Below are 25394 nucleotides of genomic sequence, written 5' to 3'. Positions count from 1 at the left end.
GTATAACATTTCAGTTCTCTATTATATGTTTTGAAACTTTATTTGCTGTTTTCGTATGAGACAATCCACAAATATTTCAATATTCTAATATAGAAAATTTCTCTCTCTTTATTACCTGTGAATACTCTTTTATTATCATATTTATCATTATTATTATTTTAATACCACCTAATGGTTTTTTCTTTTTTTTAACATTTTTTTAGTAATTTCTTGCTCAGAACTTTAACTGTCTTTTGTTTATTTCATTTTCTTTTTCATGGATGCCATGTTCTTTTGAAGCTTGTTTAAACCAAGGTATTGGCGTTTTAAGCTTCTTCAGCTGAAACGGAGTTCACTTTTTAAATGATAAGAATTATATATCACCACATGGGGGGGGGGGGATTTTAGAGGTGATTAGGTGGGGCATGGCCAAAAAAAGGTTGGGAACCACTGATCTAACCCGTGCCTCTGTGCTGTAAGGCAGTAGCTCTTCCGCTACACCACTGTGCCACCCATTTCTTGCCCATTTGCCAGCCTTTGGTGTCCTGATCATTCAAATGCTGATAACACACTGCAGAGTCACAGAGTGAAGTCATAATCATCTCATACCTGAAACTTAAATGCATAACCTGGGCTGAGGCTTCAGTACAATACAGAGAGAGTGCAGCACTGCCAGATGTATGATTTTAAACTGGCACTTCATCTGCTCTCTATGGCAGATATAAGAACACTTATAACAATTTACAACTCACTTACCCCATTATTTCCTTGACATTGAAGCATTCTACATCATGAAAGTGTTGTATATTTATTTTTGTTTTTATCCTAATCGCTTGATAATTTCTTACCTCTCTTATTGGTCATGATAATCTCTTGAGAATTTATTTTTTGCAATTACAATAAAAAGGTGCCATATTTTGATATTGTTTCTTAGATTTATTTTGATAGAAAATTATTCTTTAGTTCACTGAACTACAGAAGTCTTGGGTTGTCTTGAAATGTTTGTTCATTGGCTTGTATCCTTTTTACCATAAATGTGCTCCTATAATCTGAACAGATACTAACATGAATAGGTTTTTTTTTAAGGAGTTTTCTAATTTTAGAATATTTAGGTATTAGGTTTAGGTATTTAGTTAAGTGACTGAGGGTCAAACTTTTCACACAGGGTGTTGGATTTTATGGAACCAGCTGCCAGAGGTGGTAGTTGTAGCATTTACTATAGAAAAATGTACAAGACATCCTACAGGTAGGTGGATAGGAAAGGTTTAGAGGGATATGGGCCAAACATGATCAGGTGGGGCACCTTAGCCAGCATGGGTAAATTGGGCTGAAGGGCCTGTTTCTGTGCTGTATGACTGGTGTGAAACTTTATTTTACTTGGAACAGGTTTTTTTTTTAATGGATTGACTCAGTCGTCTTTATAGAATCTTAGCAATGCAGAATGGAGGCTGTCAGAGTTGAAGCCAGTGATTCTTTTTAGCAAAGATTATGTACGTCAGGAGGGATGAGGAGGGGCAGGCAAAGGAATCATTGGTTACTGAACCATGGCAACAGGATATCTTTGTTGTAAGATAACACTGCACACACTTGTTTATCAGACTGAAACAGTTTACTGGAATAAGCATTGACTGAAAAGCTATAATTTGTTTGAATGTTGGCGATGAGTTTACGCTTTAACAATTGAGCTGTTTTATTACATAGTTGCATTAGTATTTCTTTTGTTGAATATGTGATAAAGGATTGTTATATGTCACATATTAGTAGCACTAAAACCTGCCAGATCATAATGGTACTTGACTGCTCTTTAGGTGAGGTTTTGTTTTTACAAATTTCCCATAACTATTGCTAGGATACAATTCGATAAAGGTTAATTTTTATAGCGGAGTGTGTTTACCAGGAAACTTCAGCCAAGTTCAGCAGGATATTACTTTCAGGCTAACTCAATGAAGAGCAGTTTAACAGTGTACTTCAAATTTTTGCTTACGTACCAATATTATTATTTTTTTTAATGTATTCGGATTCTGTGATCTGAACATCACTGGCAAAGACAGCATTTAGTGACACAAAGAGACACGTAGACACAAAAAGCTTCCGTAACTCAGCAGGTCAGGCAGCATCTCTGGAGAAAAGGAATAGGTAATATTTCAGGTTGAGACCCTTCTTCAGACTGAGAGTCAGCGGTAAGGGAAATGTAAGGTAAGGTGATAACGAGTGATGCTACAACCTTAATGGCTCTGGTGAAAGTGTTGAGTCATTGTCTTACAACTGCTGTAGTCCATCAGGTTAATGTAATTTCATAATGGTGTTGGATAGCGAGTTCTAGGATTTACAGTTGGTAATGATAAAGGAACACTATATTTTCAGGTTGGGATTGGATGAAGGGGAACCTGCATGTGGTCGTGTCCCTTGCACATGGTGCCTTTGTCTTTGGTGGAGATGGTTTGTTTGGGATGTGCTGTCAGAATATGCTGAGTGAGTAGCTGCCGTGCATTTTGTAGATAAAACACACGGCCATATGTACGCCAATGATAAGATACAAGAAATGGCCATTCGACTACTTCACCCTGCTCTGCCATTCAAGAAGATTATGGCTGATCCAACTTTTTTTAACCAATTTCCTGTATTCCCTTACTGATTAGGTTTTTATCCATCAGCTTTGAACATATTCAAGAATTCAGCCTCCACAGCTTTCTGGGGCAAAGAACCGCAAAGACATTCAATCCTTTACGTTAAAAAAATGTTCCTCCTCTTAAACGGGTTTCCTCTTATTCTGGGGTTCTCCATTGAGGGGAAATATATTTCCAGTATTTACCCTAAAGTATCTCCTCCCCCTCCCCACCCCCAGCAAATATCCTTATATGTTTTAAAAGTATCTCATTTCCTTCAGCTCCAATGTGTAGAGACCTAACATGTTCTACCTTTCATTGAATAATTGAAACATTTTTAAACATTGGACAGGCTGTTGTCATGTTACGAATGCCTGATTTTATGGATGTTTCTTTGTATGAACAGCAGACCTGCTTCCCTCTCCCTCCCCCTCTCCCTCCCCCTCTCTAAGGGGACATGACTTGAGAATTAAGGGACTGAAGTTTAGGGGTAACATGAGGGGGATCTTCTTTACTCAGAGAGTGGTGGCTGTGTGGAATGAGCTTCCAGTGAAGGTGGTGGAGGCAGGTTCGTTTTTATCATTTAAAAATAAATTGGATAGTTATATGGACGGGAAGGGAATGGAAGGTTATGGTCTGAGCGCAGGTATATGGGACTAGGGGAGAATATGTGTTCGGCACGGACTAGAAGGGTCGAGATGGCCTGTTTCCGTGCTGTAATTGTTATATAGTTATAATCCGGACATCCGGTGGCACTCCGGATCTGGTTGTATTTTTATTTTTTGTTATGTTTAGAGTGCATTTTTAAAGTTTTTTTCAGTATTTTATGTGGGGGGAAGCAGGTAGGATAAGGGGGAAACCGTCCTTCGGTTGCTTCCTGGCAAGGATGCAGTTATTATCCGAGTCGTGTCCTCCCCCCCCCCCCCCCCCCCCCCCCCAGCGAGGCCTTACCTGGAATCGCCGCTTAGAGCTCCGGAGTGTTGGGCCGCTGCTCCAACATTGCGGAGCTCCCAACGTGGGCGGCACTGACTTTAACATCGCGGAGTCCTGGGACCCTTTGCCGGGGGTCGCCAGCACGAATCTCCGCCCAGCGTGGCCTGTGGACATCGGGAGCCGCGGACCGGTGGAAGGTGGCCGATTCCGATGTCCAGGCCGCTGAGGATGTTCTCCTGTTTGACGTCGGGGTTCCATCGTTCCCGGCGAGAGGGCCTGAACATCGGGCCGCCCATAGCGGCGACTGCGGGGGGCTCGGGAAGCCCCGACCATGGTTGAACATTGGGGAACATCGGCGAGGAGGTTGACTGGACTTTGGTTCCTTCCCTCACAGTGAGGAACTTTGGTGCCGCTGTGGGGATGTGTGTGTGGTGGACTACTGTGTTCTGTGCTTTTGTGTTTTTTATTTTATTTTTAGTATGATTAAGGGAAAGATAATTTCATTGCCTCTTAATAGAAGACAATGACAATAAATTAAATCAAATCAAAATCAAATCATTAAAAGGGAGGCCATTTAAAACTGAGATGAGAAAAAACGTTTTCACCCAGAGAGTTGTGAATTTGTGGAATTCTCTGCCACAGAAGGCAGTGTAGGCTAATTCACTGCATGAATTTAAAAGAGAGTTAGATAGACCTCTGGGGGCTAGCGGAATCAAGGGATATGGGGAGAAGGCAGGCACGGGTTATTGATTTTGGATGATCAGTCATGATCACAATGGTGGTGCTGGCTTGAAGGGCCAAATGGCCTCCTCCTGAACCTATTTTCCATGTCTATGTTTTCTATGTAATTGAGAAAGGCAAGAGAGGAGATTGCAGAGGCCTTAACTAATATCTTTGTATCATCTCACACCAATGAAGGAACGTAGAGATAATGCAGGATATTATAGGCCGGTGAACCTCACGTCCGTGCTCGGGTAGCTATCGGAGAGGATTCTTCAGCATAGGATTTATTGACATTGGAAGAGAATAGACTAATTAGGGATGTGTTTGGCTGATCAATGAGGGTAGGGCAGTTGATGTTGTCTACACAGATTTTTATAAGCCACTTGATAAAATCCTTCATGGTTAGGCTGATCCAGAATATTACGTTGCATAGGATCATGGTGATTTAGTTGTGTGGATTCAGAAGTGACCCAAGTCTATAGCTCCATAAAAGTGGCAACAGAAGTAGATAGAGTGGAAAAGATCATGTGATAGGAGCAGAATTAGGCCATTTGGCCCATCGAGTGATGTATCACCCTGATCTATCACCCCCTCCTCACCCCTTTATCCTGCCTTCTCCCCATAACCCCCTGATATAATCCCCATAACCTCTGACACCTGTACTAATCAAGAATCTATCTATCTCTGCCTTAAATATATCCACTGACTTGGCCTCCACAGGCTTTTGTGGCGAAGAATTCCTCAGATTCACCAAAGAAGGCATATAATTTCCTTGCCTTCATCAATTGGAGCATTCAGCATAGGAGTCAGGACATCATGTTGCAGCTTTCTAGGACTTTGGTTTGGCCACATGTGGAGCATTGCATGGAGTTCGGTCACCCCATCACAAAAAACTGAGGGGAGACCTGATAGAAGTGTATAAAGTTATGAGAGGCACAGATAGGGTAGACAGTTGAACCTTTTTCCTAAGAAAGAATAGAGGGCACAGTGCCAAGACCAAAGAATAGAGGGCACAGCTTAAAAATGAGACTGGCAACATGTGCGGGGTAAGTCTTTTGTTTACATGGAGAGTAATGGGTGCCTGAAAAACGATGTCTGGGGTGGTGGTGGAGGCAAACACATTAGTGGTATTTAAGAGGCTTTGAGATAGGCACTTGGATCAGAATCAGAATAGTACTTTATTTGCCAAGTATGTTTTGCAACATACGAGGAATTTCATTTGCCAAGTCAATCATACACATAAAAAGCAACAGAACACCCAAAACACATTTTAACATGAACATCCACCACAGAGACTCCTACACATTCCTCACTGTGATGGAAGGCGAAATAAAGTTCAAGTCCCTTCCCTTTGTTCTCCCGCGGTTGGGGGCCTCGAGCAATCCGTTGACGGGACAGTCTTGACTCCCGTGGTTGGCGACGTTTGGTCGCTCCGTGTCAAGGCGCCGCGCCGGGCGATCGAACCTCGTGTCGGGGCTGGTTGAACATTCAGCGTCGTTGGAGCTTCCCGACTCGGCCTCTGCCGAGACTGCGAGTTCTTGATGGTAAGTCCACAGGCCGCAGTGAGGTGGGGCTCATGACAGTCCGAGGAGGATTCCAGCTCCAGCGATGGTAGGCTGCAGAGCCCGGAGAATGTGATCTGAAAATTAATCACATCTCCGGGAAGGTAAGAACCTGAAAAAAAGTTTCCTCCAATCCCCTCCCCCTCCTCCCACATAAAACAAACCGGGGAACATTAAAACAAACTTTTAAGAAACATTAAAAATTTAAAAAAGATGAAAAAACGAACAGACTGCTGGCGGAGCTGCCTTCGTACGACGCCCCTGGTAGTAAAAAAAAATGGAGGGATATGGATTATGTGCAGGCAGAGGAGATTAGATTAACCTGGCATCATGTTTGGCACTGACATTGTTGGACAGAGAGCTTGTCCCTGTGCTGTACTGTACTGTTCCATATTCTATAGCTTTGAAGTCATCAAATCCCTGAAGACTGAGGTCTGTAAATTCAGTTGAGTCAACCTAAAACCAATGAAATTATATTCTTTCAAATATTTATTCGCTTAACAAATTAACAGATTGCAACAGCAGCAAGAGAAATAAATGGGATATGCAGAGCGGCACACTGGGATATCAAGCATAGCAAAAAACGATGAGATGCCAATCTAGTGAAGCTGCGAAACTGGACTACATGCATGCTAAATAGCAGGAACAGCATGGAGCAGGCAAACCTTGGCAATCTCACAACCAACACATCAGATCGATCATATTTACCCTTTACTTTAGAGATACTGCACAGAATCAGGCCCTTCAGCCCACCGAGTCTGCGTTAACCAGTGATCACCCCGTGCCCTAAGATTATCCTACACACTAGGGACAATGTACAATTAACCTACAAAACTGTATGTCTTTGGAGTGTCGGAGAAAACGGAAAATAAAAACCCACATGGTCACAGGGCGAAAGCACAAACTTTGTTCAGACAGACCTGGTCAGAATCTCTGGTGCTATAAGGCAGCAACTGTACCACTGTGCTGCCCCATATTCAGTTGTACAGGGTGATGGACAATTAAGCTGCAAAATGGAGGCACAAAGAATATCCACATCCTCAAAGATGGCGCAACCCGTCATGTGACACATGACACTATAGGACTATTGAACTAATCATGTGAATGCTACACAGAAGGCTGAAGCACTGCAACCATGCCCAGCCACAAATGCGGAATAAATGATCCACCATAGCTTCCTGCCAAGATCCCCATCGTCACAGAAACCAGTCTCCAGCCAGTTTGATTCAATCCAAGAGATGTTAAGAAATGGCTGACGGCGCTGTATTAAATAATGGCTTTGAGACCAGACAACAGACCCAGTTGCTGTACTAAAGATCCACACTTCAAAATTACCTGTGCCTTTAGCAGAGTTGGTCTAGTGCAATTACAACACTGGCCCCTACCCAACAGGGTGAAATATTGTCCGTTCTATCTACTCTCAAGCAGCAGCTAAGTGACATCGACAAACATGAACCAAAGAACTGAATTCCAGAGGTGATGCCCTCAACACAAAGAACACTTGACCAAATGTGGCATCAAAGCTGCCTGATAAAACAGAATCAATGAGCATCAAGGGGAAAAGGCTGTAATGATTGGAGTTGTACCACTCACAAAGTAAGTGGTTGTGGTTAGATAGACACAAAGTGATGGAATAACTCTGCAGGTCGGGCAGCATCCCTATTGAAAAAGGATGGGTGGTGTTTCAGGTCGGAGCTCTTCTTCAGACTGTCCAGTCTGCTGAGTTACTCCAGCACTTTGTGTCTATCTTTGGTATAAACCAGCATCTGCAGTTCTTTGTTTCTACCTAGGTGGTTATGGTTGTTGGAACTCGGTCATTCTAACCTCAGAGCTTCCTGCAAGAGTTCCCGAGTCAAGTCTCCCGAGGTCTGGGTTTGTTATTGTCCGAGGTAGCGTGAAAAGCTTTTGTTTATGTGCTATCCAACCAAATCACTTAATACTACACAAGAATATAATCAAGCCAAACACAAGTACAAAAGGTAGAGTGACGAAAAATACACCAGAGTGTAGAATATGGTTTCTCAGCATTGTAATACAACAGTTCCAGAGATAAAGTCCAATGTCCGCAGTCAGGTAGGTTGGGAAATCTGAGCCCCTCAGATTCCTTTCTCCTATCGCTTAAATCTATGCTCTCTAATTTTAACATAGAACGTGCATGGAACATAGAATGGCATGATTGCACTGGAGAGGGTGCAGAGGAGATTCACCAAGACGCTGCCTGAAATGGAGCACTTCAGTTATAAAGGGAGATTGGATGGACTGGGATTCTTTTCCTTGGAGCTGAGGGGGGGACCTGATAGAGATTGACAACATTTTGGGAAGCACATTAAACAAAAACTTCCATTTTCCAACGGCAGAATTGTATCAGATCAAAGGGCATAGTGTTAAAATGAGTAAAAGGACCAGACAGGATCTGCGGAATAATTTACTTTGGTTTAGTTTAGTTTTGAGATACAGAGTGGAAACAGGTCCTGCATTCCACAGAGTCCACGCCAGCCAACAATCAACCATGCACTAGTTTGGTTATCCCAGTTTCGCATCCTACACACTATGGACGATTTACAGAAAACAATTAACCTCCAAACCTTTATGTCTTTGGAATGTGAGAGGAAACCGGAGCTCTCGAAGGAAATCCACGTGGTCACAGGGAGAACGTACAAACTCTGCACAGACAGCACCATTCAGCATTAAACCTGCGTCTCTGGAGCTGCAAGGCAACAACTCTACCGCTGCGTAACTGTGCCGTCCATCTTCCACCCAGCGGCTGGTTATCTAGAATGCACTGCCAGAGAAGGTGGTGGAGGTCGGTACTCCCACAAACAATTAAGAAGCATCTCGATGAGCATTTGAATCGCCCCAGGATAGTAGATTGCAGGCCAAGTGGTGTTAAGTGGGATTGGTGTAGGTACGTACTTGAGCGTACTATGACATGGTTGGCTGAAGGATCCGATTCCATGCTCAGTGACAGAATAATTCATCGAATTGAAAATTTTAAAGCTTTCACAAGACTTCACTCAGCTCGGATATCAGAGAGTTGAAATTAACTTGGAGTGGAGAATTAAAATGGTCTCAAAAACCTGCATTGTTTTGTATGTAAAGTTGCCATGGGGAAATTGGAAATGTCTATTTTGTTTTCAACAGATAGCAATAGCTTCAGGCAATGATTTAAAATTTCATCATGTGCATGGCAGAGCTTTTGCCACCGTGTCAATGATGGAATGTTGCCAAAAAAGTAAGTTAAGTCACCGAAAATATTGCACAAAGTGGATGTCTAATATCATTCTGTAGAAAGGACAGGCGCGCAATCTTCGGCTGAAGATTGTGAAGTAGATGCATCGGAACGGACTATACCAGGAAGCAGATGAGAGAAGGGGGAGGGAACTGAGGTACAGGGACAACAAAATGGACAGACAGAGGAGGGAGTCAGAGTCTGTGGCAGGGGAGTAACGGGGAGGAGCTGAGAAAAAGAATGTGTTTGCGTTCAGGGCGAGTGGAAGTCAACATACATTCGCGTGTACTTAGAGTGTGCACTAAGTCTGGGTTTATGCAGCAGAACTGAGTCTCCAATTGCGTGGACCACCTTGCCATTGGACCAACAACTCACCTGAGACTGACGTATAACAACTGATATATTTAAAATAAATCCTATTTCCCATTCCTTGATCCTGAAGGGTTGCCTGAGATACACAGAATGATCCCAGGAAAGATTGAATTAACATACGATGAGTGTATGAAGGCACCGAGATTTTACTCGCTAGAGTTTAGAAGGCTGAGAGGGGACCTTATTGAAACTTGCCGAATAGTGAAAGAGCTGGATAGAGTGGATACGGCGGGGATGTTTCCACTCGTGGGAGAGTCCAGGACCAGAGGCCATAGCCTCAGAATTAAAGGACATACCTTTAGGAAAGGGATAAGGAGGAATTTCTTTAGTGAGAGGGTGGTGAATTTGTGGAATTCAATAATAATAATAATAATACATTTATTTTGTATAGCGCTTTTCAAGGACTCAAAGTCGCTTTACATTGTGAGTCAAGAACAAAACAAAATAGAGCAGTAAGACAGAGATGCAAAGGGGAGGGGGATATGGGACTAAGGGTATGCAGAGGTGAAGAGATGGGTCTTGAGGCGGGACTGGAAGATGGTGAGGGACTCAGAAGTTCGGATCAATTGTGGGAGGGAGTTCCAGAGCCTGGGAGCTGCCCTGGATAAGGCTCTGTATCCAAAAGTGCAGAGGTTGGATTTCAGAATGGAGAGGAGACCGGCTGAAATGGATCTGAGGGACAGTGAGGGTTGGTAGGGGGAGAGGAGGTCAGTGAGATAAGGTGGGGCCAAGTGGTTGAGGGCTTTGTAGGTGATGACCAGGATTTTGTAGATGATCCGGTGGGAAATGGGAAGCCAGTGAAGTTCTTTGAGGACTGGGGTGATGTGGTGCCAGGATTTGAAGGCTGTGGATGTCAAGTCAATGGATATTTTTAAGGCAGAGAATGATAGATTCTTGATTAGTACGAGTGTCAGTGGTTAAGGGGCGAAGGCAGCAGAATGGGTTGAGAGGGAAAGATAGATCAGCCATGATTGAATGACAGAGGAGGTTTGGTGGGCCGAATGGCCTAATTCTGCTCCTATCACATAACCTTATGATGATCGAAGGTGTGGGGTTGCTGGTTTAAAGGAACTTTGTACTTGTGTGTCTGTTTCTGTTTCATGGCCACACGGGCTACTTGTTTAGAATTTTGTAGCTTAAAATACAGTGCAAACATTTTGTTCCTGGTTCCAACCACTTATCAGGCAACCAGATATAAACCTTTTTACAATGTAAACTTTTACATTCTAAAATAAGTTAACAGCACAGATTACAAAATAATGTTTTGACTGCCCTCCCAAGCGCAGCTGTTGCTTAAATGCAAAATTGCGATATTGCAGGCACACACACTGACCTTGACATTAATTGCCATTTGACCAGGGCCGGTGATGTGTGTGATGTTTCACTATCTTTTGAGCTGTCTGCTGTATGTACTCCACCCTTAATGACAGTTAGATGTGATTCAGGGTGAACTTTGTCATCAAACAGGAACTATGTTTATATACAGATACCACTGGGATATGCCAAGTAGCCAAACATCCGTTCAGGAAATGTCCCTTTTGGGAGGCTCAGATGATGTCTGCAGACCTGGGCCATAGCTGAAGCAATAATGCGTGCTTACGATTATGTTATTCCATTTTCTTTTGCCGAAGATGGATCGACATGGTGTCTAGATTACAGTGAAGAAAGCTTCAGCTTTGATAGTACTCTTCCCTCTGGGTTTGAAGGTTATAAATTCTAGTCACTCATTAAAGACTTGTGCACATAGTTCTGCCTGGCATCTCATTGGAGTGCTGCACTGTAGGAAAGGCTTACCCGTGAGATATTAGTGCTTGCTACAGCCTTAAAAGAAGTTGTTCACAAAGACTCTGTAAATTATTTTTGTTTATTCTCCCATAACTTTGAATTTGGTGCCATCTGTAGGTAATCCATGACATCAGGCAACAAGGGCAAGGATGCTGAACAGAAATCATCTGAGAATTCTCGTAAGGCAAAGCAGGGACTATGATCATATTTACTTGTATGGAAGCTGAAATAAGGATGGAAATATGCATATGGGGTGAAGGATCTATCTTATTTTATTTATTTATTTACAAAACAATGTTATAATTCAGAAGGGCACCTTCTTGGAGCCAACTTCCTAAACTGTCCCTCTGGTGAAAAAGGATCATTTAAACAATGAATATAGTTTTAATTATTTCTATATAGATTATGTACATATTTTGCAGACAAAATAGCTTCCCACACATGGAAAATAAGTTTGTCAGGGCTAAAGGGATTGTTTAATAATAATTACAATTCTACACTACCAAATCTTTAGTCCTGATTAAACAAGGCTTAACACCAAAGAAAATGTTCATACCAAGAGTAATTTTTTTTTTTAAAGTTAATATTTGCATCTGCTTTGATTCAGTGTTGGTCCAATCTGCAAAGACAAAAGAGCAGAGTATCACTGGTAGCATCTTTTGAAATTATGCCTTGAGTTGTATATTCAGATGTCTGAGGTTGTTGTGGCAATGGTTAATGCCGAGAAATTTGCCCTTGGTTTAAGTGAATTATTATTCTGAAGACCTCTCAAGTGAATGTTAAATGTTACCCAGCACTAAGAAAGAAAAATGCTGTTAACACACAGCATGTCCGATAGCACCAGAGGAGTGAGAAACTTGTCGATGTTTCAGATTAAAGCCTCTTCAACCTGAAAATTGGACATGCAGGAATTTATTCTGAAGAACAAAATCATTTCCTCAGTCCTTTTCACACACTTATTTTTCTCTTCCCTGACTCAATCCTCCCTGACAAAATGTCTGAGCCACAGTTAAGACTACCTGTTTTCATAGTGCAACATCACCTGGCTTTATACTACCTCAGCTCATGAGCTGAACCCTTCACCTAAGCCTTTGCCATCTTTGTCTTTTTTTTCTGTGTTCCTGGGTGGCCCCTTGTCTATCCCTATAGTCTGCGTTCTTGATGTTTTTTAGCCTTATACTATCTCTGAAACTGATAGTTCTGCCCTTCACAGCTCTGTCTTCTGTTCTCGTTTCCTAACCACTGGTATTTCCTCCCTAGCCATGCTCCCCTTTATTTCATTTCCCTCCTCCAAATGTTTTCTTTAAAACTAGCTTTTTAGAATAATTTTTGCCTTACGTGGCATTAGATTTATTTTTCTTTGCCGAGGCTCCCACAAAGAGCTGTGGATTCTTTTTGCTGCATTAAACTACAATATTAAGGAAATTATTGTATATGCGTCTTTATTTTTCATTCTTATTATTATACTGGGCCCCTCATGGGCAGGACATTACACAGCACTGAAGTTGGAAATTGCTGGGGACAGTCAGCATTTGGCACTGCTGGAAAAGCCAGTATTTATTGCCAAACACAACTTGAAAGGGAGGTAGAGGTGAGTTTCTACCTTGACCACCCTACCCTTGTGCTGAATTTACTCTTTGCCTGACCTTTCCAGGATTTGTACACAAGAAGCATTGAAGGATTGACTATTTTGAAGTCAGGATCATGTGTTATAGGGGATTTGGGGATGGTGGTGTTTTGTGCCTGTTGTTTTATTCTTCTAAGTGAATCTCTTTTCTCCCAGGAAATGCACGAGTAAGAGGGCAAGCAGGGCTTCTCTCTGAGCGCCGCGGATCATATCCAGTCATTGACTTTCGTCTTCTCAATTGTAAGTAAAAACAAAACTCAACCACAACTCAGTGACTTTTATTCATTGCAATGGATGCTGCTTTGACAAATTCTTGAAAGGAGATATAATTTTGAGTTTGCATTAAAGTTAAAGAAGTATACTATTTGGAAATTCATCCTCAGTTTTCCTCCATCAGACAAATATTTGACACTTTGGCCATACTGTTTATGTCAATTGTTTTGACAATACAAATTTGAACAAGAAATTAGGGAAAATTGAGAAGTTATTGGAAGATTGTGAGCTGGTTTGATAGATAAAATAAATAGATACAATTTGATAGATGCTTTTGGGCAAGGGTCGAGAATTAGAGTAGACATTATCAAGGTGATTGGCAAAAAAACAGAGATGATGTAAGGTAAAGCTTTCTCAGGCAATCAGTGGTTATGCTCTGGAATAGATTGGCTGAAAGGATAGTGGAAACAGGTTCAGTTGTGGCTTTTAAAATGGAATTTGATAAGTACACGAAGGAAAACAAATTGCTGGACTTCAGTGAAAGAGCCAGCAATGGGGACTGACTTATGAAGGTTGGCATGAGTTCAAAATACCAAATAGTCTGCTTCAACGCTGTAAGGATGCTATGATTCTAAAAAAGAGTCCCATAAATAAAGTAGAAATTATGAATGGTCAGAAGAAGAACCACAGGGCTGCAGGTCAACTTACAACTTTAAGATTACCCACATGTATAGCTTATATTACCTCAACAACAGGGGATTACATGGAAACATAGAAAATAGGTGCAGGTGCAAAATAGGTGCCATTCGGCCCTTCATTGTGATCATGGCTGATCATCCACAATCAGCAACCCGTGCTTGCCTTCTCCCCATACCCCTTGATTCAGCTAACCCCAAGAGCTCTATCTAACTCTCTTTTAAATTCATCCAGTGAATTGGCCTCCACTGCCTTCCGTGGCAAAACATTCCACAAATTCACAACTCTCTGGGTGAAAACGTTTTTTTCTCACCTCAGTCTTAAATGGCCTCCCCTTTATTCTTAGACTGTGGCCCGTGGTTCTCGACTCCCCAAACATTGGGAACGTTTTTCCTGCATCTAGCTTGCCCAGTCCTTTTATAATTTTGTATGTTTCAATAAGAACCCCATCATCCTTCTAAATGCCAGTGAATACAAGCAGTCTTTCCAATCTTTCCTCATTTGACAATCCCGCCAACCCGGGGATTAACCTCATGAACCTACGCTGCGCTCCCTTAATAGCAAGGATGTCCTTCCTCAAATTAGGAGACCAAAACTGCACACAATACTCCAGGTGTGGTCTCACCAGGGCCCTGTACAACTGCAGAAGGACCTCTTTACTCTGATACTCAAATCCTCTCGTTATGAAGGCCAACATGCTATTAGCTTTCTTCACTGCCTGCTGTACGTGCATGTTTACTTTCCGTGACTGGTGTACAAGGACACCCAGGTCTCGTTGCACTTCCCTTTTTCCTAATCTGACACCATTGAGATAATAATCTGCCTCCTTGTTCTTGCCGCCAAAGTGGATAACCTCACATTTAACTACATTATACTGCATCTGCCATGCATCTGCCCACTCACTCAACCTGTCCAAGTCACCCTGCAACCTCCTAGCATTCTCTTCGCAGAGCATTCACTGCCACCCAGCTTTGTGTCATCTTCAAATTTCCTAGTGTTACTTTTAATTCCATCATCTAAATCATTAATATATATTGTAAATAGTTGCGGCCCCAGCACCTAGCCTTGCGGCGCTCCACTCGCCACTGCCTGCCATTCTGACAGGGACCCCGTTTATTCCACCTCTTTGTTTCCTTTCTATCCATGTCAATAACAATATCATGTGCTCACTTTTGCCCACTCACCTCCTGTGTGGGACCAGATCAAAGGCTTTCTGAAAGTCCAGATACACTACATCCACTGGCTCTCCTTCATTGATTTTACTTGTCACATCCTCAAAAAATTCCAGAAGGTTAGTCTAGCAGGATTTCCCCTTCATAAATCCATGCTGACTTGGACCAATCCTTTTCCTGCTATGCAAATGCTTCATTATTACTTCTTTAATAATTGACTCCAGCATCTTTCCCACCACCGATGTCAGGCTAACTAGTCCATAATTCCCTGTTTTCTCTCTCGCTCATTTCTTGAAAAGTAGGATAACATTGACGACCCCACAATCCACAGGAACGGACCTGAATCCATATACTGTCTCTTTAAGGAAAGTACATTTGCAAAATGGTTGGCTGCTACTCATCACACTGGATCGTTCTACTAAAACTTGGTTTGGCCATTCCATAGTTTGTAACCTTGTGAAAATACTCCTCACAGAGAATACAGTCAATGCTTTTGGTATAGGAAGAGAAAATAAAATAAAAGAAAACCATCTAATATTTAACTGTAGGAATATTAGGTGGAAATTCAATGAGGATCCAAGGATGATTTCCCGAAGAACAGTCCTTTGATAATGCAAATCCATCTTGTATTACTACGAATGGCTATTTATATTGACTTTAATGATAGGATAAATTAAGCGTATTTTGTTTTAAATCACTGGTATGAACATTGAATTCACCAATTTTAGCTAACCACCATCCCCTGCATTTTCTATCCCCCCCACCCCTTCCCTGTGCCACACCTGGATATGCACCCATTCCCCTCTTCCTTCACCTATATTTCTTCCTCAAGTTGTGCAATCCGCAACTTTTCAATCCTTATGTCTCACACCTTGTCTTTTCATCTCTGGCCTTTGTCCAATGTCTGCCTATCAAAAGGCCTCCTTCGCCTGTATCCACCTATTACATGCCAGGTTATGTCCTGCCCCTCCTCCCTTCCAGCTTTCTTTCCCACCACCTACTGCCATTAGTCAGAAGAAGGTCCTAACCCGAAACGACACCGATATGTTGTCTGGCCTGCTGATTTACTCCAGCGTTTTGCCTTTTTTTATACACCAGCACCTGCAGTTCCTTGTTTCTATATTTCAGTCTGATGTTGTTGAGTTTCTTTACTGCCTATGCTCATGTAGGCCATAGGTCAATGGGCTTAATGTCCGTTGGGTGGAACAGTTCCTGTATCTAATTAACTTGCAGCCATATGCAATTCCTGACTTGTAGGTGTTGAAGTGTAATTCTGCATCTTTCCAAATATCTGGGAAGATTTTCACGTGGAATAATCACTGCTATTGGCATAGATGCAAAAATTAAAGTAATCAAAATGACTAAAGTCCATTTCCTATATAGACTTTGTAGCAATCATATATTCACAACATTGTAGCACCTGCTTCCTGCTTTATGTAGTGTAAGCATCAAATTGGAAACCTTCAAAGAGAATGGAGCACACACTTAATTAATTGCTGGAATCCTTTCGAAATTGCTCCACTTCAGATTTGCTATAACTAATTTAATTAACAGAATTTTCACTGGAGTTTAAAAGGATGAGGGGATATCTTATAGAAACATATAAAATTATAAAAGGACTGGACAAGCTAGATGCAGAAAAAATGTTCCCAATGTTGGGCGAGTCCAGAACCAGGGGCTACAGTCTTAGAATAAAGGGGAGGCCATTTAAGACTGAGGTGAGATAAAAAAAATTCACCCAGAGAGTTGTGAATTTGTGGAATTTGTGGAATCACTGGATGGATTTAAGAGAGAGTTAGATGGAGCTCTAGGAGCTAGTGGAATCAAGGGATATGGGGAGAAGGCAGGCACGGGTTATTGATTGGGGACGATCAGCCATGATCACAATGAATGGCGGTGCTGGCACGAAGGGCCGAATGGCATCCTCCTGCACCTATTTTCTATGTTTCTATATATAGACAATGTAGATGATGGTGATTGTCTATTCAGATCAAACATACAACAGATTTAAGACCCATTCTATCTGTTATGGGATCAGGGAGGTTCTACTACAGTTGTACAGGGTCTTGGTGAGACCACACCTGGAGTATTGCGTACAGTTATGGTCTCCTAATCTGAGGAAATACATTCTTGCCATAGAGGGAGTACAGAGAAGGTTCACCAGACTGATTCCTGGGATGTCAGGACTTTCGTATGAAGAGAGACTGGATAGACTCGGTTTGTACTCGTTAGAATTTAGAAGGTTGAGGGGGGATCTTATAGAAACTTACAAAATTCTTAAGGGGTTGGACAGGCTAGATGCAGGAAGATTGTTCCCGATGTTGGGAAAGTCCAGAACAAGGGGTCACAGTTTAAGGATAAGGGGGAAATCTTTTAGGACCGAGATGAGGAAAACATTTTTCACACAGAGAGTGGTGAATCTCTGGAATTCTCTGCCACAGAAGGTAGTTGAGGCCAGTTCATTGGCTATATTTAAGAGGGAGTTAGATGTGGCCCTTGTGGCTAAAGGGATCAGGGGGTATTGAGAGAAGGCAGGGATGAGAAACTGAGTTGGATGATCAGCCATGATCATATTGAATGGCGGTGCAGGCTCGAAGGGCTGAATGGCCTACTCCTGCACCTATTTTCTATGTTTCTATGTTATATCTGATGTTGCACTTGATTAATTCATGATAAAATAATGAACATTATAGATCATAAGATCCCAGAAAACTTCTGAATATCTATGTAGTAACTTCACAACCCCAAGCAATCCTATATATAATGAAAGACAAGTACTGTTCTCATGACGGAGACAGCTGGTAAGCCATATCTAGTGAGGTGTCTCTGGGATCATTGCTGAAATCTCAGTTATGAGCAGTGTATATTACTGATAGATGTGGATACATTGCTGAGAACACAACGATGGGATGGAAAGCGAGTTATGAGGGCACAGAGTCTGTAAAGAGATATAAACAGGTTAGGTGAGGACAAGTTGATGGCTGGGGAGTAGGACGTTATTGACTTTGGTGAGTTAGGTTAGGTTTCAGAGAAATCTCCATGTTCTCCCAGGGGAAGTCTTGAATGTAGCATGCAGGTCCAGCAACCAATTAAGGAGACAAAAGGAATGTTCATCTTTATTGCTGAGGAGGAAGTACAAGAGTAAGGTGATCATGAAGCAGAATGTAGGTGAGACCACAACTGGAGTTTTTTTAGTTTAGTTTAGAGATACATCGTGGAAACAGGCCCTTCGGCCCACCGAGTCCACGCCAACCAGCGATCCCCGCACATTAACACGATTTTACACACACTAGGGACAATTTACATTTATAGCAAGCCAATTAACCTACAAACCTGTACGTCTTTGGAGTGTGGGAGGAAACCGAAGATCTCGGAGAAAACCACGCAGGTCACAGGAAGAATCTACAAACTCCGTACAGACAGCATCCATAGTCAGGATTGAACCCAGGTCTCCGGTGCTGCAAGAGCTGTAAGGCAGCAGCTCTAACACTGCGCCACCTTGCTGTCCTTTATATATAAAGTATACTAGACTAAGTGGGACCCGATGGGTCCCATGTTCACACGGGAGGGCTGGTCCCCCAACCCAATATTCCACCTCTCCACCAATTCCAATATTGGTGGCCAGTGGGGGGGTGGGGGGGGGGCTTTCTGGAGCGCTAGTATGGGTGTTTGGGCTGAAGGGACTGGTTTCCAATACAATACCATTTATTTGTCATTTGAAGCTCACATGGGGTTCAAACGAAATTTGGTTTCTGCAGTCATACAAGAAAAGAACCAAGACACACACCAACACAATTTACACAAACATCCATCACAGTGAATCTCCTCCTCACTGTGATGGAAGGCAAAGTCTTGTCTCTCCCCTGCTCTCCATTCTTCTCCCGAAGTCAAAGTCAAAGCCCCCGGCGGGCGCTAGCAAGTCCCACGGCTGTTTAAGCCGCGCAGCGCAATGTAAGGCCCCGCTCCAGGCCACTTTCAACCCTGCAATTCGGGCGGGAGAAGTTACCGTTGCTGGTGCTCCGTGAAGCAGTCTCCCACCGGGGACCCGCGAGCTCCTGGTGTCACCATCCACCGGAGTCAGGTCGCAGCAGCACCGGAGACCTGGGTTCAATCCTGACTATGGATGCTTTCATTGGTGGAAAGAATCCTCTGCACCTGATGAGCGGAGGGGGACTGAGTAAGATGGCCAAAAATCACAGCCGTAAGTGGTAGCGTTTTATCTCAAATCAATATACCGTGCAAACAGGAAGTTGTCAAGTTTAGACTTTTAATCATTTGCCATTTCAAAGCAACCACCACCAACCATTTGCTGGGCTTTATTTCAAAGCAACCACCACCAACCATTTGCTGAGCTTTATTTCAAACCAACCACATTTTCATTTTCAAACCCCATTAAGGGCACTCTAGGTCAGTAAAACCACACTCACAGTTTAGTAGACGTGTTCAGTGTTATTCACAGCTCAGACTGAGAGAAGTGACCCTCTCGCTTGCTCCATCTCGCAGAGATTGACTGAGGCACTAAACACTTCCGGGTTTTATAGTCCCTCCGGAAGGGGCGTGGCCTTCAGGAGATAGAATCTGAACATTTTTTAAACACTAATAACTCTTTTATGTTTCATCGATGGGAAAAATCCTCTTGTCCAGCACTGTGGAGAGGGACTTCTGAGTAAGATGGCCAAAAATCACAGCCGTAAGTGGCAGCGTTTTTTCTAAAATCAATATACAGAACAACAGGAAGTGGTCAAGATCAGAGTTTTAGTAATATAGATAACGACAGACTTGGTCTTTGAACTTAAGAACGAATACACTTGCTTGAGAGGTGGTGAAGCAAAGGTTCTCTAGACGAGGGGATTGTACCAAAAGGAAGAATTGAGTCAAATGGTCCCACAGCAAGGAGTGCTATCATTGGATTCTGAGGGGCTTGGCAATGTAAATGCTGTTAATGATTTCATGACTGATAAGCGTCTCAAACTATGGGAAAACTTTTCTAAATAATGGACTGACCACCTTATTGTGTCATTTATGTCTCCAAGGCTTGTGAATATTTGGAATATTCAGCCGTGGATGCTGATTCATGAATTAGATAGATTTTGGACACTGGAAGAATAAATAGGTATCAGGATCAGGCAGGACTGTGTAGCCAAATGTTAAATCAGGCATGATCCTATTGAATGGTGGTGCTGCCTCATGGAGCCATCTGGCCAACATGTTCAACAACTTTTGAAATATGGCAGTGAATTTAGCCATATCAAGGCAGCACCAATATCAGAGATAGAATGTCCTTCATTGTGAGATTGATTGAATGAATGAATACTTTATTGCCACATGTGACAAGTCACAGTGCAATTCTTTGCTTGCATACCCAAGGTATGCAAATATTCGCCTATAAAGGGCACTTACAAAGTTACAAAGTACTCCCGTGCCAGGTCCCTCTTTGTTCTCCCTGCCTCCCCCTCCTCAAGGCGGTCCCCTCACGCCGGGTCCTCCATTGTCCATTGTTCTTCCCCGCCCTTTTGATAGATAAATTGGGGCCAAATATAATTATCAACCTCTATATTTAAATAGTACCATGAAATATTTTGTGGCTGCCGAGAGAGCAGATTGCAGGGCAATTTAATATCTCATGTGAAGCATTGTTCCTTTAACAGTGATGGATTGGAATTTAAGCCTAGATTTTCTGTTTGAATTTCCTCAGTGAGGCATGAATCAACAACCTCAATCTGAGGGGAGAGTGTAGTTACTGAACTATGAATGGTATCCATGGTATTTTTTTTTGAGGCAATTGAGGTTTTGATACTTTGCTAGATCCTTCTTGGCATAGGTTGGTGTTTTACTGTATGAGGATTTACAAACAATTAGTATAATGTAGGAGTGTGAAAGAAAATTAATTGTAAAATGGGCTTTTTCTTAATCATTAGCTTTACGTGACCATTTGAGACCAAATTTACCCCAAAATTCATTCAACGAGGGCTGTCACTAATCAATTATTTACACCAGTTTGTAGCTTTTCCTGCCCTTTGTTATATTATTCCTGTATATTAGATGCTGCAATGTTTTCTAATTATGAAACAATATACTCTGCAACTCATTGGAAGATGTGCCATGGAAAAAGTACTTAATGTAAACAGTTATATCCGTTATAACTTAGCTTGTGTAATGCTATTTTTGATTCAAAGACATTTTATGGCTATTTGCCAGCCAGAGACTAGCCAATTGCTTGGTTAGAACTAAACAGGAGCAATTCAGTTGTAATATATCAAACCTTTTACCATGGGATGCATTTCATTTGAGTGTTATTTGAACTTTTGCATTTCTATATTATTCATTCTCTTTGTTTTTTAGCAACTGCACTTTCAGGTGAAATCGGCTCAAAGAAAAGAGTGAAAAGACTATTGAGCTTTCAGAGGTATTTTCATGCCTCTCGACTGCTACGTGGCATTGTCCCACAGACATGTCTACACTTATTGGATGAGGACTACCTTGGGCAAGCCAGGGTATGTGAAACTTGAATTGATGTGATTCTAAGCTGCCTTTATTGAAACTGGAAACGCGGGGTAAAAAGTTCCAAGACACGCTAGCAAGTTGATTTTGATATAGTTTTAGGATCTTTACTTCGCTATTTTAAACTTGCTCAATGATGGCATTCCCTCCCATTTCAGAAGATTGCAAGTTTAAAATCTACTCCAGCAATTGACCACATTATCTAGCTGACAGTTTTAGACAGAAAATTAAAACAGAGGAATAGATCGGATAGATGCACAGAGTCTCTTGCCTAGGGTAGGGGAATCAAGGACCAGAGGACAAGGTGAAGGGGAAAAGTTTTAATAAGAATCCGAGGGGTACCCTTTTCACACAAAGGGTGGTGGGTGTATGGAACAAGCTGCTAGAGGAGGTAGTTAAGGCTGGGACTATCCCATCATTTAAAAACAGTTAGACAGGTACATGGATAGGACAGGTTTGGAGGAATATAGACCAAGCGCAGGCAAATGGGACTAGTGTAGCTGGGACATTGTGGGCCAGTGTGAACAAGTTGGGCCGAAGGGCCTGTTTCCACGCTGTTTCAATCTATGACTATGAACTGCCTTTCTGGCTGTTTAGATAGTTGGATGAGATCTCTTGATAATGTATGAGGATGTCCAGGATTGCTTCAACTTGTGGCATGAAACACCATCAGTCATTTTATTGTTGTTCTTAGCAGTTTATAAATCTATCTGTACTGCTATGATTGCTTATAAATTCAAATTAATTATGCTTTAAATTAATTACTTTCCAGTAAAGTGCTTGGAGACATTCACTGGATTTCATTCATCGAGCTTTTGCACAACTAAATGAAAAATACAATGTTGGTAAAAAATAAAGTTCTGGTGGGCTAGAAAATCTATCATGCAGCACAATGCTTTCATGCGCAATGTGATGGTCTATTTCGGTCTATTCTGAAAACTGATCATTGTCTTCACAGCAGTGCATCATTCATGCTTAAGAAACACTTAGACATAAACAGGACTGCATGTGCATAAACAGTACACTGTTTCAATTAGTTTGCAATACTGATCTGCCTGTCTGCGGGGGTGGCCACCATGTCTTCAACCTCTACACAGGTCCTATTTTGGTCGGCCTTGAGGACAACAATCCTGGGTACCTGCCTCATAGAACATAGAACAATGCAACACAAGAACGGACCTAGCATCATAGTTAAACTGTTCTCATCTGCCTCTGCATGATCCATAACCCTCTATACTCTATACTTCCATGTGCCTATCCATAAAGTTCTGAAACGCCACTATAATATCTGCCTTCACCTCCAACCCTGGCTGGGAGTCCCAGGCCCCAACCACACTGTGTAAAATAAAAACCTGCCCTGCACATCTCAGGTGAAGGTTGTTGAGCTTTCACAGCCGCCAGTCGTCTACAAAAACAACTTTCTCTCATCCTGGTACCAGATGGTCTACCTTGGATTCTGAGTGTAAAAACTGGTTAACCAAGGAAAGACACAAAATGCTGGAGTAACTCAGTGGGTTAGGCAGCACCTCTGGAGAAAATGGATAGGTGACTTTTCTGGTCGGAGACCGGACCCACTGAGTAACTCCAATATTTTGCGTATTTCTTTATTCTGAGCCTGTAACCATCTGCAGCCCTTACAGCCCCCGCCCCCGCTCCCTGCCCCCCCCCCCCCCCCCCCCCCCCCCCCCCCCGTCCCACGGCATCCAGCCTGCTAAGCCCTGTAATAATTTTGTAAGCTTCATTTAAATATCAAAATCCTATGATACATTCTAATTTTCTCAAGATAAGGCACACCTGACACTCTGGTGAATCTGTATTGTGTTCAAGTTCAAGTTCAAGTGAGTTTAATGTCATGTGTCCGATAGGACAATGAAATTCTTGCTTTGCTTAACACACAGAACATAGTAGTCAAAACAGATCAGTGTGTCCATATACCACAATATAAATATATAGACACATGAACAAATAAACTGATAAAGTGCAAATAGCAGATAATGGGCCACCAATAATCAGAGTTTTGTCCGAGCCAGGTTTAATAGCCTGATGGCTGTGGGGAAGTAGCTATTGCTGAACCTGGTTGTTGCAGTCTTCAGGCTCCTGTACCTTCTAGCTGAAGGTAGCAGGGATATGAGTGTGTGGCCAGGATGGTGTGGGTCTCTGATGATACTGCCAGCCTTCCCAAATTATTCAGCTCAGTTCACTTATTTTCAACATGAGAACAGTGGCATTTAGTTGTTAAGACTTTTAACCATGTTAAAAAAACAAAGCTCTGCTGAAAATACTTTGGAACTTGCTCTAATTTGTGAATTCTGTAAAACATCCTGAAAATCATAAACAAATTGTTAAAGGGTATTTATAGTTCAAGTAAACCACTTAGCCACAAAGACAGATTACAACATAAACATTGCATATTTTACTAATCCAAATTTTGAGCCAGACCCTCTTAATGAACCTTCAATCTTAACTTTAAACCAGCTGTGATTTGATTTTTTTAAACTCTACATTTGGACCGAGTTTGTAATTCTTTTTGTGTGGTAGCATTTTCTCCATTTTGTTGAAGGGGACAGGTCATGGCCTTACGTTGCATGTTCTTGGTCACTCAGGACTGGAGTTCACAGGATACGTATACAGCTGCATTCCTCTAAAATTCTCACTAAAATTCATAAAGGTCTCCCACATAATGAATTAACTGTCTAATTGGTTGGTATGATGATGATTAGGATCATAGAAGGAGTCACATTGCTGCCCGTTAATCCTTGTACTCTTCACCTGGAGGTTAAATAGCAGCTATCATTTAAAGCAGAGTATCTCATAAGTATTCACAATTGTATTTTCCTGAAAAATGAAATGGGAGTAAATGATATGTAATTCATTATGTGGGAGGCGTTTATGAATTTTAGTGAGATGTTTAGGGGAATGCAACTGTATACAAGTATCCTGTGAACTCCAGTCTTCCTTTTAGATGCTCCGTGAAACCCACCTCTTTAAATAAACTTTTGGTCAAGGCCCTGAAATGGCCGTGTCAAAGTATCTTTAAAATGTCCTGAGATTTATTTGAGTATTATTACTGTTTTAAGAATGGTATATGTAAAAGTTTTTTGCAGCAATACATAGAGGTACCGACTAGATTAATTTTAATAAATTAAAATTGAATCTGTAGAGGAGGGGCAGTGCTGGACCTCCTGTTAGGAAATGAGATGGGACAGGTGGCGGAGGTATGCGTTGGGGAGCACTTCGGGTCCAGTGATCACAATACCATTAGTTTCAATATAATTATGGAGAGGGTCAGAACTGGACCTAGGGTTGAGATTTTTGATTGGAGAAAGGCTAACTTTGATGAGATGCGAGATGATTTAAAAGGAGTGAACTGGGACATTTTGTTTTATGGGAAAGATGTAGAAGAGAAATGGAGGACATTTAAAGGGGAAATTTTAAGAGTACAGAATCTTTATGTTCCTGTTCGGTTGAAAGGAAACAGTAAAAATTGGAAAGAGCCCTGGTTTTCAAGGGAAATTGGACATTTTGTTCGGAAAAAGAGGGAGATCTACAATAATTATAGGCAGCATGAAGTAAATGAGGAGCTTGAGGAGTATAAGGAATGTAAAAAGAATCTTAAGAAAGAAATTAGAAAAGCTAAAAGAAGATATGAGGTTGCTTTGGCAAGTAAGGTGAAAGTAAATCCAAAGGGTTTCTACAGCTATATTAATAGCAAAAGGATAACGAGGGATAAAATTGGTCCATTGGAGAGACAGAGTGGACAGCTATCTGCAGAGCCAAAAGAGATGGGGGAGATATTGAACAATTTTTTTTCTTCGGTATTCACCAAGGAGAAGGATATTGAATTATGTGAGGTAAGGGAAACTAGTAGAGTAGCTATGGATACTATGAGGTTCAAAGTAAAAGAAGTACTGACACTTTTGAAAAATATGAAAGTGGATAAGTCTCCAGGCCCTGACAGGATGTTCCCTAGGACATTGAGGGAAGTTAGTGTAGAAA

The 25394-nt window shown here is 41.9% G+C and overlaps 1 protein-coding gene across 2 annotated transcripts in view; it reads left to right on the top strand.

The window, feature by feature from the left end:
* The window catches only part of LOC129697421 (cAMP-specific 3',5'-cyclic phosphodiesterase 7B-like), a 126266-nt gene that overhangs the window by 68521 nt on the left and 32351 nt on the right, over positions 1 to 25394 (top strand). The window contains exons 3-5 of one of the 2 annotated variants that reach the window (XM_055635948.1): positions 11307 to 11368; positions 12973 to 13056; positions 21240 to 21391. In XM_055635948.1, the coding sequence (XP_055491923.1) occupies positions 11314 to 11368; positions 12973 to 13056; positions 21240 to 21391 (291 nt within the window). In that variant the 5' untranslated portion in view covers positions 11307 to 11313. The remainder of the gene's footprint in view (positions 1 to 11306; positions 11369 to 12972; positions 13057 to 21239; positions 21392 to 25394) is intronic. The other variant, XM_055635947.1, reaches the window with a different exon arrangement.

The sequence above is a fragment of the Leucoraja erinacea genome, chromosome 5 (assembly GCF_028641065.1).
Source record: "Leucoraja erinacea ecotype New England chromosome 5, Leri_hhj_1, whole genome shotgun sequence".
NCBI lineage: Eukaryota > Metazoa > Chordata > Chondrichthyes > Rajiformes > Rajidae > Leucoraja > Leucoraja erinaceus.
Note: the sequence above shows the minus strand (reverse complement) of the source record. Positions and strands in the feature narration are given on the sequence as shown.